The sequence below is a fragment of the Sorex fumeus genome, unplaced genomic scaffold, assembly GCF_029834395.1.
Source record: "Sorex fumeus unplaced genomic scaffold, SorFum_2.1 ptg000001l, whole genome shotgun sequence".
NCBI classification, from domain to species: domain Eukaryota; kingdom Metazoa; phylum Chordata; class Mammalia; order Eulipotyphla; family Soricidae; genus Sorex; species Sorex fumeus.
This window is the reverse complement of record NW_026606058.1, coordinates 6,004,298-6,021,395: the sequence shown is the minus strand read 5'-3', so window position 1 is coordinate 6,021,395 and position 17,098 is coordinate 6,004,298. Positions and strand designations below refer to the sequence as shown.

Sequence of the window (17,098 nt, the reverse complement as noted above, 5' to 3'; positions counted from 1 at the left end):
TTTGTGCTGGGGTTTCAGTTACACAATGATCGAGTACCCATCCCTCCACCAGTGCCCATTTTCCACCACCACGGATCCCAGTATCCCTCCCACCCCCCAATCCCCCATCCCACCCTGCCTCTGTGGCAGGGCATTCCCTTTTGTTCTCTCTCCCCTTTGGGTGTTGTGGTTTGCAAAAGAGGCAATGGGTGGCAATCATGTTTGGTCTATAGTCTACTTTCCGCATGCTTCTCCCATCCTGGGAGGATCCTCCCAACACCTTTATTTGGTGCTCCCTTCTCTGTCTGAGCTCCCTTTTCCCCAAGCATGTGCGTCTGGCCTCCAAGCCGTGGAGTAAAATTCCTGGTACTAATCTCGGCCACTCTTGGGTGTTAGTCTCCTATTTTGTTACTTTGTGTTTCCCCAGATGAATGCAGTCTTTCTATGTCCCTCTCTTTCTGACTCATTTTGATGTCGGTGGGCCCCACGGGTGACTTATGTGAAGCGGGGAGGAGAAAGACGTTCACTTTCTCCCCACCCGCCTCTGCCACCCGGGACCCAGGGTTGCTGGGTTCTTGTCTCGCCTCGCAGAAAGGAGTTTCAGGAGTAGACAAGCAGTCAAACAAATAGATTTGATTTGGAGGATTTTTGGAGAGGGAGGGGCAGAGAGAGAGAGAGAGACAGAGAGGGGGAGAGAGAGAGAGAGAGAGAGAGAGTAACAGTAACGTACTCAAGAGAGAACACAGGCTTCTCCAAGGATGAAGAGAGAGAACCCCTACACACATCCTAGCATTAGACACAAAAGCATGAAAGTACACATCTCAAGAGGGGAGATGCGGGCTACACATGTGCTCGGGCACCACATGTGCTGAGCCACGTGGACTAAAGCACACATGGGCTCAGGCAGCATATGCGCGCCCTTCCTTTGTTCCAGGTGGCCTTTATAGGGTTTCTCCAACCTGCCCCCACGTGGGGCTTCTTCCCAGGTAAAAGTCCGTTGCTAAGGAGGTTACCAGGGAGGTCCAAAAAGAGGAATTTCATGGGGAGGAGGCCTATATTCTCAGGGTCTGCGGATGACCCTGGATGGTCTTCTCAGGCCTTTTTTTTCTGTATCCACAAGGTGGGTCATTCCTAGAATTCTTCTTCCGTGAAACTTTGTTTCATTGCAAAGGGCCTTTCCCTATCTACCTGCCTACATCAATTTCACTTACCATGATAATTTCCATGTTGATCCACTTACATGAAAATTTCATGACTCCATCTTTTCTAACAGCTGGATGGTATTCCATTGTGTAGATGTACCAAAGTTTCTTTAACCAGTCATCTGTTCTCGGGCACTCGGGTTTTTTTCCAGATTCTGGCTATTGTAAAGAGTGCTTCAATAAACAGACAATTGCAGATGTCACTTCAACTATACTTTTCTGCCTCTCCGGGATATATTCCCAGGAGTGGTATTGCTGGGTCAAATGGGAACTCAATTTCTAGTTTTTTGAGAATCGTCCATACTGTTTTCCAGAGGGCTGAACCAGTCTGCATTCCCACCAGCAGTGTAGGAGGGTCCCTATCTCCCCACATCCACGCCAACACCGTTTGCTTTTGTTCTTTTGGATGTGTGCCAGTCTCTGTGGTGTGAGGTGGTATCTCATTGTTGTTTTGATCTGCATTTCCCTGATGATTAGTGATGAAGAGCATTTTTTCATGTGCCTTTTTGCCATTTGTATTTCTTCTTTGAGAAAGTTTCTGTTCATTTCATCGCCCCATTTTCTGATGGGATTGGATGTTTCCTTCTTGCAGAGTTCAACCAGTGCCTTATATATCTTTGATATCAACCCCTTGTCTGATGGGTATTGGGTGAATATCCTTTCCCATTCTGTAGATTGTCTTTGTATTTTGGTCACTGTATCTTTTGCGGTGCAGAAGCTTCTTAGTTTAATATAGTCCCATTTTTCTATCTCTTTTTCCACTTGGTTGGCCAGTGGAGTGTCATCTTTGAAGATACCATTAGCCTCAATATCATGGAGGGTTTTGTTGACCTTGTCTTCAATGTACCTTATGGATTCTGGCCTGATGTTGAGATCTTTAATCCATTTTGATCTGACTTTTGTGCATGGTGTTAAGTAGAGGTCTAAGCCCATTTTCTTGCATGTGGTTGTCCAATTATTCAAAAGATGGATAGCAGGGGACATGAAAGGTATTTTGATAGAAAAATCTTTGGAATGACAATTCAAAGCTAGTGTCTGGATTTATAATTTAATTTCTCAAGCAGAGATAAACATATTGAGTTGTGATGGTTAGAAAACTTAAATGACTGTGCTCACTCCTGGGTCTGTGCTCAGGGATCACTCTGTGAGCTCAGAGGACCAGATGAGGTTCAGGGATCAAACCCTCCTCATGCAAGGCAAGTACCTACCTGCTGTACTATGGTTCTGACCCCCAAAGTAGTGTTTTTAAAGCAATTTCATTTTTAATATGCTCAAGAAACTGTAAAGTCAACTTTCATGAAGTACAAAAATCATACTCAAGCATGAATTTGTATTTTTTTAATGTTTTGTGTGTTTCTCTTAGGTTTTTTTATATATCTAATACAGATCTAATTAGTAATATGAGTGGGCCCAGTAATGTCTCCATTGCGACAAGTGTTACTGTGTTTGGCATATGGAATACGTCACGGGTAGCTTGCCAGGCTTTGCCGTGCGGGCTTTATACTCTTGGTAGCTTGCCAGGCTCTCCGAGAGGGGCGGAGGAATCGAACTCGGGTCAGCCATGTTGGCTGCCTGCAAGGCAAATGCCCTACCCGCTGTGCTATCGCTCCAGCCCAATTAGTAATAATGATTATTAAAAATAAAATTAGAAGATCTGTCTTCTAACACTTGAATCAACAAATAATTTCTCTGCACCTTTATCACAACATACTAAAATTGAGATAATAAGCCACTTGTATACACATATCAAAGAGGAGAGTAAAAATAGGGCCGAATAAAAGAGAGTGTCAGAGGTGCTTTTGAAGGCCAGGTAGAGAGCAGATGACTAGATACTGGAGCTTTCCATATTATGCTGCAGAACTTGAGCTTTGTGGGAAGTGTTCTGCAAGGAGAACCTTTTATTATTTATATTCCTGTTTACTAGAAAGATTAGTAAGGAGGCAGTGTAGAGAATAACTAGAGAAAAGAAAGGCTTCCAGCATAGAGATAAGAAAGAGGCTGTTACTGAAGACTAAAGGAGAAATGAGACTAGCGATAAGTCATTGGTAGTGACAAAGACAAGAATATCTTGGAGACATTTAGATACGGACATTTCAGGGAATGAAATGCACTGAGTAGCATTTCCTGATGGAATAGGAAAAATCCTGTGGTGACAGAGTTTCTGTCCTAGGAGTCTAGATCGATTCTGTTGTTGCCTCTCCAGAGAGGGGATTTGGAGGGACAGCATCGGGACCTTAGAAAGGAAGGGCTCAGGGGTTGTATTCAGTCTGTGACACAGTAGGAACGTGGAGGCGGATACTCTCTTGTAAGGAAAGATACTTCTTTGCAAGGAAGAATTTAATGTTTGGAGGGAAGAAATTGAGTCCATTTGACTGCTCAGTTGTACCTTGCACAGTACAGGCTCTTTATTTGGTGAAGGAAGGAAGTGGTGTTGGATAGCAAGGGTCCAAGGGCATCTGTTTCATGGGGACATATGTAGTTAGAATAGTGAGGTGACTTTTACAAAGCCAGAAGGAATGTTTGAAGTTAATTTTTATCTTCCCAGATTTCAGGAAAGGGGCTAGTCAGTATTCCTTATAAATTAATCAAAGAAGAAAATAATGTTGTAAAAATTCCTCAAATTTCTACAGTATTTCCAGAAAGAGAGAAAATATTTCCGTGTTTGACATTGTTTTGTACAGTGTGAGATGAATGTAAGGTTTCTATTTCATAGCATTAAGAATTAGATTTGCCTTCTTAGTTTATCACAGTTTAATGTAGTTATGGAAACCATAGAAGAACATGGAGTGGAGAAGAGAAGAGAAATCTTAAAGGTGGGTGGATAGGAGTTATTTCTTTTCAGAGGAACTTCAAAACAGATTAATCTGTTTAGGCATGTTTTAAGTATCATAACTTCGATGCATACGGAGGGTGCAGGATTAGGCGGTAAAACAGATCTTAGTATGAAATTGGAAAACAGTGGGGGGGTCATTATTTTTTGAATAATTATAGTTTATATGGGCTGGAGCGATAGCACAGCGGTAGGGCCTTCGCCTTACAAGCGGCCAACATGGCCAACCCGAGTTCGATTCCTCCGCCCCTCTCGGAGAGCCCGGCAAGCTACCGAGAGTATTCGATATGCCAAACACAGTAACAACAAAGTCTCCAATGGAGACGTTACTGGGCCCGCTCGAGCAAATCGACGATCAACGGGAAGGCCTTTACCTTTACCTATTATAGTTTAGGAAGCTGTAATAGTTTTCAAGTTTATAGTATTGATATATAAAGTTATGATACCTCCAACCACTACCCCCAAAATACCCCCAACTCTCCACCAGCTGCTCCTGCATTTCTTCTAGCCTGTTCTTTCTCTCTCCCTTCACCCACCTTGGTGATTGATTGCACTCCGATGGCGAGGATTTGTCACTGTTGGGTACTGTTTTTCTCTTCTTTTGACTGTCTTCCACAGATGAGTGAGATCATCCTCCCTCTGATCTACTTCACTTAACATGATACCTTCCATTTCTATACACATTGCAGCAAATTGTATGGTTTCATCTTTTCTGACAGCTGCGTAATATTCTTTTGTATTTATATGCCACAATTTTTTTAAAAAAAGCATTTTATTAAGATTCTGTAGTTTGAATGCTGTTAGTGGTTTCTCGTGCACATAATTGCAACACCATTCCCATCACCAGTATACCTCCTCCCTCTCCCAAAGACCTCCACCTCTCCCTTGTCACCCTCGCCACCAGTTTGTGTGGATCACTTCCTCCGTTGCGTTGCCTTTTGCTGCTGCCGTGTTGTAGATCTTGTCCCACATATGAGCGAAATCATTCTGTATCTGTCCCTTTCCTTATGTCTAGCTTTTTTTCAGCGTGATACCCTCTAGTTTCATCCATGTTGATACAAATTGCGTGATTTTGTTCTGTCTTAGTTAGAGCTGCATAGTATTCCATTGCATATATATACCAATTCTTGATCCATTCATCTGTCTTGTAAATATGGATTGTTTTCATGCCCTGGCTATTATACCAAGTGCTGTTGTGAACATTAGTGTGCGTGTATCCATCCTTTAAAAGTAATGTCCTTGTGTTTGGGGGGGAAATATAGCAAAATGTAGAATCTCTGGGTTGTATTCTTACACTTCTGAGAAATCCCCATGCTTCTTTTCATAGAGACTGAACCAGATGAATTCCTATCAGCAGTGATGAGGGTACCTTTCTCTTCACATCCCCACCAACACTGATTATTTTCAGTCTTGTTGATATGTACCATTCTCACTAGGATGAGATGACATCTCACTATTACTTTGATTTGCATTGTCCTAATAACAACTGACAGCAAACATTTTTTCATATGCCCAATGGCTACCTGTATGTCTGTCTTTGTTGAGGAAGTATCTCTTACTTGACTCCACTTTTACATGAGATTATTGCATATTCTTTGTTGTTGAGTCACAAGAACACTTTAGCCTCATACCTGAAGTATTATGTGCAAATTTTTTTCTTCATGTTTTCTGAATTTTTTTAAAATTTTCTTTCACTCGCTGGTGAGATGAGAAAGTAAGTTTTCCTACTCAGATTTTTGTGTTATGCTTGTGCTCCTCCAGGATCAGTTGCTTCTCTGAAGCATCTGCTCTGAGCAGTGGCAGGGCTCTAGACTCACACAGAATCAGATGTCATCTGATTTAGCAACATTATTCGGAAATGTTGTCATCTGAGAAGATTTCATCTCCTGCTATGTTCAAGACTTAATAGATCTAATACTCAGTGATAATTAGTTTCTCTAGCTATCAGGAAGTGGAATTTCCCTATTTGGTAGGTTAATTGGGAATAGTGTTTGGCAGTAGTATTTAGTAATAGTAAATAGGAGAGCCCGGCAAGCTACCGAGAGTATTCCATATGCCAGACACAGTAACAACAAAGTCTCCAATGGAGACGTTACTGGGCCCGCTCGAGCAAATCGACGATCAACGGGAGGGCCAAATAGTAATAAATAGATACTAATTAAATAGTGTTTAGTAATACTGTTGCCACTAGCCACTAATTTATAGAGAAAAATTGGAGCGGGGGGGAGGCGAAGCGATAGTAGAGTGGGTAGGGCATTTGCTTGCATGAAGCTGCCCCAGGTTTGATCCCTGGCATCCCATATGGTTCCCGGGGCACCACCAGGAGTAATTCCTGAGTGCAGAGGCAGGAGTAACCCTGTGCATCATCAGATGTGACCCAAAAAGCCAAAAAAAATATTTGGGGGCATTGACTGTTCATAAGTTTCTTAATGCTTCATCGCTATAGTATAAATTTACCATCAAGAAATACTGCTTCCATCTTACCTCCCATACTCTGTGCCTAACAAGTACCAGTTGATGCTATGCATTTTCTGTGATCTATTGAAGAACAAGGATTTATCAAAGAAATGCCTTAGAGATAAGAAATGATCACTTGATCACTTGACATCCCATTACTGATGTTGCATTCGGAGATGGTCGTTCCGTTGAGAGTGAATGAAACGTCAGGAACAAGACTGTTTCTCATGAACATTGTCTTTGTGAGATTCAGCTGTGATCCAACCTTTCCACACTCACGGTCAAAGTCGGTCAGCATTTGTGCCCCTTGGCTGATGTTTGGTGTTATTAGAACGATGCCATCAGCAAAGCGGAGGTGGTATAGTTGCCGACCATCTATCTTTACTCCCATTCCTTCCCATTCCAGTTGTCGCATGACATTCTCGAGGGTGGCACTGAAGAGTTTCAGTGAAATAGTATCACCCTGTCTAACCCCTTTCTTGACATGGATGATCACTTCTTTGTAGCATGGTGAGATCCTGGTAGTGAATTCATAATACAGCTCATGGAGGATCCTGATGTATTGAGTTTGAACGCCCTGATTGGCTAGGGGTTTGATGACCGTTTTCATCTCAACAGAATCAAAGGCCTTCTTTAAATCAGTGAACGTTAGACAGAGCAGCATCTTGAACTCCCGAGAAACCTCAATGAGCTTGGTTACCATGTGGATATGGTCGATGGTGCTAAATCCTTTTCGGAATCCGGCTTGCTCGCATGGTTGTCCTTCATCTAGTGTTCTGCCAATCCTATTCAGGATGACTCGAGTGAAGAGCTTGTAGACGACAGACAACAGGCAGATCGGGCGATAGTTGCCAATGTCTTGGTTGTCTCCCTTCTTGTACAGTAGAACTGTCCTGTTGGTTTTCCATTGGGACGGAACATTGCATTCAGACAGGTAGCATGTGAAGAGCCGAGCCAATGTATTGATGAATACTGACGGTAGGTTCTTCAGGTGTTCAGGTCTGACCTTGTCTAGGCCAGGTGCTCTTTGTTTCTTTACTGACGAGATGGCGTGTCAGATTTTGGAAGAGAGAATGTTGGGAGCAACATATCCATCCTGCGGAATTCGGTATGTGGGCAGGTGAACGTGGCTATTAAAGAGATCTGAGTAGAAGTCATGAATAATCTTCTCCATTGCCCTTCTAGAAGATGTGATAGATCCATCAGGACGTCATAGGGCAGTCATCTTGGTCTTGTAGTTGGCGAAGGACAGGCAAAACCATCATTTGAATATGATGTGGTCAATTTCGTTGTGGAACCGTCCTCCAGGAGACTTCCATGTCCAATATGTGGTTCGGCCTTCTGGAACTGTGAGTTACCATGGATGGTCTTTGTCAGCATGATGAACTCAGCCTCTCACCCTATTCATTCCATTGTAGGCCATGGGTCCTGATGTGGAGTTCTTCTTGCAACCTTCTCGGTCCTATCTTGGCATTAAAATCACTGACAGTGATCTTGTAGAAGGTGTGGTCTTCTTTGTAGAACTTCTCAATTTCTCCTTCATCGTAATTGGATGTTGGTGCATAGACAACGAAGATAGAAACTGCTGGCAGTGAGCCCCATCTATTCAAGTGTAATCATCCAATTCGGGTTGTTAGGCATTCAAATGAATCAGTGCTCATGGCCAAGTTTGTGTTGACAAGGACATCGACACCACCGATGCCTCTTTTGTCACATGTTCCGAGGAACAGTTCGTCTCCAGTGTCGAAAATGGCGTGATGTGGTTGAGGCCTTCTCGTCTCGGTCAGACCTATGATGTCGTACTTAATCTTCCACGCTTGCACCATCAGGTCCTCAATGGATGCATCTGATGCCAGCGTACGTGCATTGAAAGTACAGACAGTCATTTTAGTCCTTTGTTTTGGCAGCCTAGTTCGCCCTTGAGATTTTATCAGCCTCTCCTTCCTCATCCTTTTTAACACTGCCGTATTGGTGGCTCTTTCAGGGTCAGTGGAATGAGACCCACTGTTTTTACTGTTTTTGGCATATCGAATACACCACGGATAGCTTGCCAGGCTCAGCAGCTTGCCAGGCTCTCCAAGAGGGATAGAGGCTGACAGGGCGGCCTCTAATCGCCCTTGCAGGTGTTCCCATGGTTCAAACCATATTTGAACCCCATCAAATATGGTGGAGTAATCTTGGAAGATGGGTATTAAGTGTCTTATGTGTCCAGAAAGCAACCTGGAGCATAGCTGCGGTGGGTAGTGGAGGTAGTGGAGATTAGCTGCCTTGATTTTTATTACGATAAAATTAGCCAAAATAAATTCAAGAACATTTCCCCTTACACTGATTTGTTGCTCTCTACATTTGACATTAAAAATTTTGGCTTTTAATTCTCCATCTTGTTCTTTATTTGGGGGGGGGGGGGGGGGCTCACACCCAGCGATGCACAGGCGTTACTCCTGGTTCATGCACTCAGGAATTAATCCTGGCCGTGCTCAGGGGACCATATGGGATGCTGGGAATCAAACCTGGGTCAGGCTGCGTGCAAAGCAATCGCCCTACCCGCTGTGCTCTCACTCCTGCCCCTCATTCTTGTTCTTAAATAAAAACCCCTGAGGACTATAATTGTTTCAAGTTTTGCCACTCAGGCATGTCATGGAGAAAGCTCATTTCTGCCAAAACACTTAAAGTTATTAAATTCCTGTGATAATGTGCTTTTTGTTTCATAACTCTGTTAAGATTTGTACATAGTAAAGACAGTACAGTCTGACCCAAGAAACCCCAGAATCTGGGCATGAGATCTGAACAGATATAGGTCTAAATTCAGCCTCTCGTTACTGGTTCTGGACGTAGGTGAACGATGCAGTCTGTGGGCTTGTTTGCCCTTTCTGTAAAATTAGGATGTTACCTACCCCATAGCATTATGTGAGGGGCGTGCTGGTGGGGTGGAGTACTGATACAGTTTCTAGTATTTTGAATCTGTAATAAGTGGTGATGTTATTTTTAAAATGTTATTCTGATTACTTGTGCTTGTTTTTCACTGTCTTCTAACTTCACTGGATCTGAGGGCTCACATAGGACCAGACAGAGTCTCGACTATAAAACCCTATTTTGCACATACCCAGTATAATTGGTCTTATAACTGAATATTCTTGTCTCTTTTCTTTTTTTTTTTGCACAGGAAAATGGGCCTTACTATACATCTTATCCCCCATCGCCAGATTTGTGACCTGCCATCTCTCAGTGCTGTTGATTTCCAAGGATGTGACTTTCTTCATGAATCACTATCTAGTGAAGTGATACTCATTTTCGCTGTACAGACCCAGGGAGCCTTTTGTCCCCACCTCTCTGGTATTTTTTTATTGACTGTATATTTTCTGCCACATAAGCAATCTGAATATGGTAGGCCATACTGAACTGCACACTTATTTTAAATTTGTATATTTGTATCAAATGAAAAAGAAAAACATTCATTTTTAAGAGAGTTGTTAATAGAAGATGGGGAACAAACTTTTCAGTATCTTTACAGGACACTGGACTCTCCATTAGACAAGCCACCGTTGTTTATATCATCTCTGTGACATTGCATGCTTCTTTTGTGTACTCAAGTATTTCTAAATGTATGTATATATATGTATATATATATATATATATATGTACACTTGCTGACTGGTTGTATTGTTTGCTTCAAATCCTAGCTTTATATTTTAAACAGCAAATTTGGTTATGACAAATGAGAATAATCTATTTTTTGAGTTTTTTTGTTTTGTTTTATTTTTCTTTTGGGGTCATGCCCTGCAGTGCTCAGGGCTTACTCCTGGCTTTGCACTCAGGGATCACTCCCAGTGGGGCTTGGAGGATCGTATGTGGTGCTGGAGGTTGAACTCGGGTTGGCCACATGTAACTAACTACCCACTGTACTATCACTCTGGCCCCGATAAATGAGAATCATCTGGGACCAAGGATATGGCAATGTATCTGATTGAAAACATTAAAGCCATTCGCAAAATATAGGACTTAGAATTTTATTACACCAGTTAAGACCTAAGGACTAAAGTGTTGTTTTTGTTTTGTTTTGCCTTTTTTTTTTAATATTTAATCATCTTCCTAACATTGTGGGCTATTTGATCTCTTTGTCCTTGTTCATAAGAAGTGCACACACCAGTACTCTTTTTTCAAAAATTAATTGCTTTTTAAATTGAATCACAGTGAGATACACATAGATAAGTACCCTTAAAGCCGTCTTTTAAGATTCTGTCAGAGAGCCTCTCCAGAGTTACTCTGTCTTACTAGAATATGCAGTTATTTTCTTTTGACATTTAGGGCTATTTTCCTCTACAGACATTTTCTAGTAGTGTCTCTTGAGTTGCATCTATATTAGATGGATGAAGGGTTTCACTGTAAACAAAATTCCAGGCCATTTTTTGCATCTGGACTCCGGCTCAGCCTCACCTTGTATAGACTTAAGAATTAGAATTGTGGTGCCCACCTCGCTGAGGTATTGTAAGGGTAACATTGAGGAGGGACATTAGATGTTCTTGCTTGGAGCATCGTGGATGGTGGTGCGCCTTCAGTGTGGTTTTCGATGATGATGAACCCCAGGGATGTGCCACCAGGCATTTCTGGTGTCCTTGGCACTGCCAGGCAGTGTCCTTTCCTCAGGAGAGGAGCTGTTGGAGCAAGCCCCGCCCTGTGGAGCTCATCCAGCTCATCTTCCTCCCCCCGTGCTGCACTCTGACAAGAGGCATCTGTTAGCCATTTTAAACATTTCGCACTGAATTAAGGTCAAACCATTATCATTTCCATCTGAGTGTCTTCATATTCCCTTTGATTCCTCCACCCCACCCCAGTCTCCCTCACCCCATCCATTGGCAGTTCAGGGAAGGAAAAAGTAGAAATCGGTAATCAGATGCACCCAGAATTGTGCTTCCAAAGGTCCCTCCCATTCCCTTCTCAAATGCTTCAAGAAGGTCCAAGAAACAGCTTTTTATTTATGCTAGAGAAATCCCCAGTTTCAGCCACATTCTTTATTTCCCCACATAAATAAGAGGAAATAAATTTTTTTTTCTTTTGGGTCACACCCGGCGATGCACAGGGGTTATTACTCCTGGCTCATGCACTCAGAAATCTCTCCTGGAAGTGCTCGGGGATGCTGGGAATCAAACCCGGGTCGGACAAGAGCAAGGCAAACACCTTACTCACAGTGTTATCGCTCCAGCCCCGAAAGTACATTTTTAAATAAACACTCATGTCTTTCTCATGTATTATTAAAAACTTTTGCATTGTGTTAAAAGTCAAAATCATAAGGAAATATATAAAGAACAAATAACTATGGTACATATATACACATGCATATATGTATTTACTTCTTACGGACTTCGTGTTATATTCCCTAGGTTATTGGGTTTGGGGCAACCAGATATTAAATACCTCTCAAATAGTGTTTTTTTAACCCCTTGAGTCATTTTTGTTTGGTTGGGTTTTTTTAAATATTTTTTACCTGTAAACATACTCCTTCCTCCCTCTCTCCCTTGCTCCCTCCCTCCCTCCCTTTCCCACCTTGAGCCTTAAAATGCGAAAAATTCACTCTTCTTTTCCAGTCATTTATTAGATAGTTGAGGTCACTTTTCATTGGGGTATTGTGCCAAGTTTTTTGTTGTTCTTTAATCTAGACTTGGCTAAGTCAAGTCCCGGATCATTTTCTCTGTAGATAACAGAGGTTGAAAACTAGTTTGCTGTGTAAGTTCGCAAAATAAATAAGTGTGTGGTGGTAGCATGGTCTCTCTCTCTCCCCGCCACATGTGTTCGGTGGCCATGTGCCTCTTCCCCACCCCGTCCTGCAGTCCTGCAGCCGCAGCCAATGCTCGCATGAAGGAGGAAACGGCCGCCGGGCTGGTTGGTCAGATCAGCTGCCGTTTATTCCATTCTCCCCATGTGCCTGTTCCAGTCTCACTAAGCACCCCGTTCAGTCTCACACTGCCCCTAATTCCCGTTCCTCCTGTCCCCCATGCCCATCTCTCTGCCTCTCCTTGGTGTCTTAAGTCTCACAGCCTTAGTCTAGCCCCCCACCTCAAGCACTGGGAGTAGAAGCTACACCTAGGTCAGGTAGCACATTCAACATATGAAAGCTGTTCCTTCCAGGGAAGTTTTGTAAGATAAGACATACTTGTGTAGCTAGGAGATCCACTCAAGGGCGAAATACCACCTAGGGGGTGTTTCTCCTTTCCTTAATCCAACAACCATTTAAACAGTCATCTTTAATTCCGCTTCTTAATAGGATTAGTCATTTTGTATGGACACAGTAAGAGATACATTAAGCTTGTAGGTGACTCTCCTGGGGACATCTCGCTATTGATCTCAGACTGTATCTGGCTCAGGCCCGATTAGTCTTTCCTAACCCTAGCAAGGTCCTAATCCAGTTGTGCGTCTTTAGATTAGGACAGAATTTGTCCTTGACCATGCTCTTAACTTGTAGTTAAGTATTATGGTGCTTGGCCTGGCCCGTTTCATTGCCAGGGTAGCTCACAGCTTGCCCTGGGTCCTTCAGTACCTCACTGGGACCCTGCTTTGGGGGTGTTAGGAACAAAGGGCAACTGAGACTTAAGTCAAGAAAACAGATGCCCAGGAGTGAATATTATTTGGAGTCAATTAACTCCCAAGTTACAAACGAATAGCATTAACTGTCTTCCTGCGTCTATACAAAAAGGACAGGGCTCTGAAGTAAACTATGCAAAAGGACATAAGGGAAGGACAAAAGCAATATTTCACTTACAGACACAAATTCAGAGATTTCTGAGAAATTTGACTTACAAATCACAAGTACTGCTTAGGGGAAATGAGTGATTAACAGTAGAGAATGCTTTGGGAACATTGTGAATGGTGTAACCCAATAAACTTAAGTTCCCTGCAGCCAGGGAGAAACAACAAACCAACGTTGTCCTGCAGTTTGCCATTTGAAAGGAAAGTATATTTATGTGAGTAGTTTCTTAAAGGCAATAATTTTGAAAGCATGTCTCCTTGATTATATTCATACCATGTTTCGTACTCCTGGCTGGATTCCACATCTGCTGATTTTCTAATTCAGTTGGTGTCCTTGAATATACAGCTAGTATGACTCTGCCACTGTCACTGTCCTCCCGTTGCTCATTGATTTGCTCGAGCGGACCCAGTAACATATCCATTTTGAGACTTGTTGTTACTGTGTTTGGCATATTGAATACATCACAGGTAGCTTGCCGGGCTTTGCCATGCGGGCTCGGCTCTCCAAGAGGGGTGGAGGAATCGAACCCGGCTCGGCCGGGCTGGCTGCACGCAAGGCAAACGCCCTACCGCTGTGCTATCACTCCAGCCCCAAATATCTTTTATTGTTTTTTTAGATATATTTTTAATAAAATAGTAAATATTGGTAGGTCTAACTAGCAAACGGGAGGACAGTGTTACAGTGATGAAGTCTTAATTCATCTAGAACCAAATTTCTTTTGGGACGTGGGGGGACAACATCTGGCGGTTTTCGGGGGTTACTCCTGACTCTGCACTCCAGAATCACTCTCAGCAGTGCTCAGGGGACCAAAGGGATTCCCGGGAGGAACCCATGCTGGCAAATGCAGAAGGAAAGCACTTTACCCACTGTACTATCTCTCTGGCCCTAGATCGAAGTTTCTTGATAACGAAAGTAACCTCTTTGAAAAAGCTCAATCTCTAGTTACCAATAATTTATATTCTAAACATACTCTTGTTGGGGCTGGAGCGATAGCACAGCGGTAGGGCGTTCACCTTACAAGCGGCCAACATGGCCAACCCGAGTTCGATTCCTCCGCCCCTCTCGGAGAGCCCGGCAAGCTACCGAGAGTATTCGATATGCCAGACACAGTAACAACAAAGTCTCCAATGGAGACGTTACTGGGCCCGCTCGAGCAAATCGACGATCAACGGGAGGGCCTTTTACTCTTGTTATTTCATTGCCTGGAATTATATCCATGTACAGAAGTTAGAGAAAAAGCAACAGTATGACTGGAGTGTTTTTGGTTGGAAAAAAAAATGGATATGAGGTTTTTATTAAATATCTGAAGACCCATTTCTGTAAAAGGGTTCATATAATCATTCTAGTAGAAAAATGTGACTAACCTTTCCCTGGTTATTTTCTATTTGTTTATATATTATTGAATGAATGCAATAATAGCTGAATGTAATTTAAGAAGTTAAAATTACTTTGTGCATCCCCAATACATTTCCTGTGTCTGTATGTAGAGTTGAAATGGCTTAGTATATGAACTGAAATTATTAGAATTTGAAATGCTGGAAAGAGAATTGTATGGTTTTAGAAGAGCACGGAAGCCTCTAAAATTGAAATCGGCCAATTCCAGGTTGTAGTTCTTTTATAGTCCACATGCACCAGAGATTTTTTCCCATAACTAAGTATGCTTTATGGTATATGATTGGCTCGGTTCACAATTGTGTAAGACATGGAGGACAAAAGAAGGTTCTCCCTGTGGTCTAAATTTACATAAGCCCAGCAGTTAATAGGGTTTATGTAAATAAACCCTCTTGGACAGCAGGCTTGCCCATATATATACATGCCTACATTATGTGTATACATGTGTACACAACAGATAATCTGCTTAGCTTTATGCTTTTTGAATGTATTTTCTGTATAGGAAATAGAGAGCAATAAATGACTAAAGTTTTGTTTCTACTAAAATGGCCCCCAAATTGCATTAAACAGATGACATCAAGGCCATTTGACGGAGAGTTATTAATTGTTCACTTTATCACATATGCTTTCAAAGAGAGTCTCCTTGAATCTTTTTAAGTGCAAGCATGCCTTAACTGCATAGGTCATTGAAATGATGCAAAGCATGAATATACTCTACGTTTATTACAATAACAAATTCGTAATTACTGAATGTGAGCTATTCTTGTCAAACAGTGAAAACTGTTACATTTTGTGTACAGAATCACATTTTTATTGTAATGTGTTTTGTTTAGAAAAGCACATAGTTATCATAAACTGAGCCAGGACTTCGCCAGACCAGATCTTGTGAGCCAGAAAATTTAAATAAGAGCTTAACATGCATAAATGATTTGATTGCAGTTGGGCAAAGGAGACCTAAAGGTGTTTTTGATTGAAGTGTTAAAATTCATGTATTCAGAGTTCAGAAAGCATTTATGAATGTACTGACGTGTATTTCTGAGTGGGATGCTAGATACGACTTCACTTTACATAGTCTGTGAATTAATAGTAAAATGATAATGTTTATATTAAACCTCAGGGGTAGACTTGTTTTTGTTTTGTTTTGTTTCGTGGGGGTGAGGAGCACATCTGGCAGTGTGTAGGGCTTTCTCTTGGCTCTCCATGCAGGGATCATTCCTCGTGGTACTTGGGGGACTATATGGGATAAAGCTGGGGATCGAACACAGGTTGGCCAGGTTCAAGGCAAGCCCCTTCCTCCTGTACTTCTCCAGTCCCGTTTGGGGGCCATTTTTCATAAAATTAACCTACAGAGTACAACATATAATGAACTTTACTGATGGCCTTCTTGGTGGAGGTCTAGCTTTAAAAAAAGAAAAGAAAACAGGGACCACCGTCAGTCGTGCTTCACATTCAGGACCACTCCTAGCAACCCTGGCCTGCCGTGGGCCTGGTGGCTTGGTGTTCATTGCTCAGGGCCTCCCAGGGCTACGATAGGCATGCTCAGTTCTGGGAGTCTGGGGCGGGGGGTGCGTTTAGGCCTGGAGCATGCTTAGCAGGCTGCTCTGTCAGAGTTCTTGGTGCAGTCCACTTCTCGGGCTTGAGTGTCCAGTGTTGGCTCAGCTGGGAATATGCAAAAATGCAGACTTGGTTATAGCGGGTTAGGGAGGGGGACGCCTTCCCCACTTCTGACTCTCAAGTGAAGTCAGAACTCCTGGTAAAAGGTAAAGGTAAAGGCCCTCCCATTGATCGTCGATTTGCTCGAGCGGGCCCAGTAACGTCTCCAATGGAGACTTTGTTGTTACTGTGTCTGGCATATCGAATACTCTCGGTAGCTTGCCGGGCTCTCCGAGAGGGGCGGAGGAATCGAACTCGGGTTGGCCATGTTGGCCACTTGTAAGGCGAACGCCCTACCGCTGTGCTATCGCTCCAGCTTTGCATAAAGTGAAAGAGACAAGACCATGTTTAGTTCCCCGTATTTTTACAGAAAGGAAAAAGGTTGATTACCACAGCCCTTCTGTTGGTCAGGGATTCACACACTCTTATCACTGTGACTCCAACAAACTCTGGAAGGTTGGTGTTCACCTGGAAAAAAAAAAAAAGCACAGCACTACAGCACTGAGCAGTGTTGCTCAAATAATACTCATCCCATTGATTATATATTGGGGGAGTGGAATGTGTTTTTGGGTCCCCAAGGTATATTCCCAGAAGTGATATTGAGGGGTGGTATGGAAGCTCAATTTTTAGTTTTTTGAGGAATGCCCGTATGGTTCTCCAGAAAGGTTGGACTAGTCGGCATTCCACCAATAGTGAAGGAGAGTCCCTGTCTCCCCACATGCAAGCCAGCACTGGATGCTATTGTTCTCTTTGATGTGTACCAGTCTCTGTTGTTTTGATTTGCATCTCCCTGCTTAGCGATGTAGAACTTTTTTTTTTAATTGTCTTTTGGCCATTTGTATT

General features: G+C 42.7%; 1 protein-coding gene across 1 annotated transcript in view; it reads left to right on the top strand.

The window, feature by feature from the left end:
* Nucleotides 1–10,457, top strand: part of GDAP2 (ganglioside induced differentiation associated protein 2) — a 61,289-nt gene extending 50,832 nt beyond the window's left edge. The window contains exon 13 of the mRNA XM_056117394.1: nucleotides 9,632–10,457. Within this exon, the coding sequence (XP_055973369.1) occupies nucleotides 9,632–9,679 (48 nt within the window). The 3' untranslated portion in view covers nucleotides 9,680–10,457. The remainder of the gene's footprint in view (nucleotides 1–9,631) is intronic.
* The last annotated feature ends 6,641 nt before the right edge of the window (nucleotides 10,458–17,098 follow it).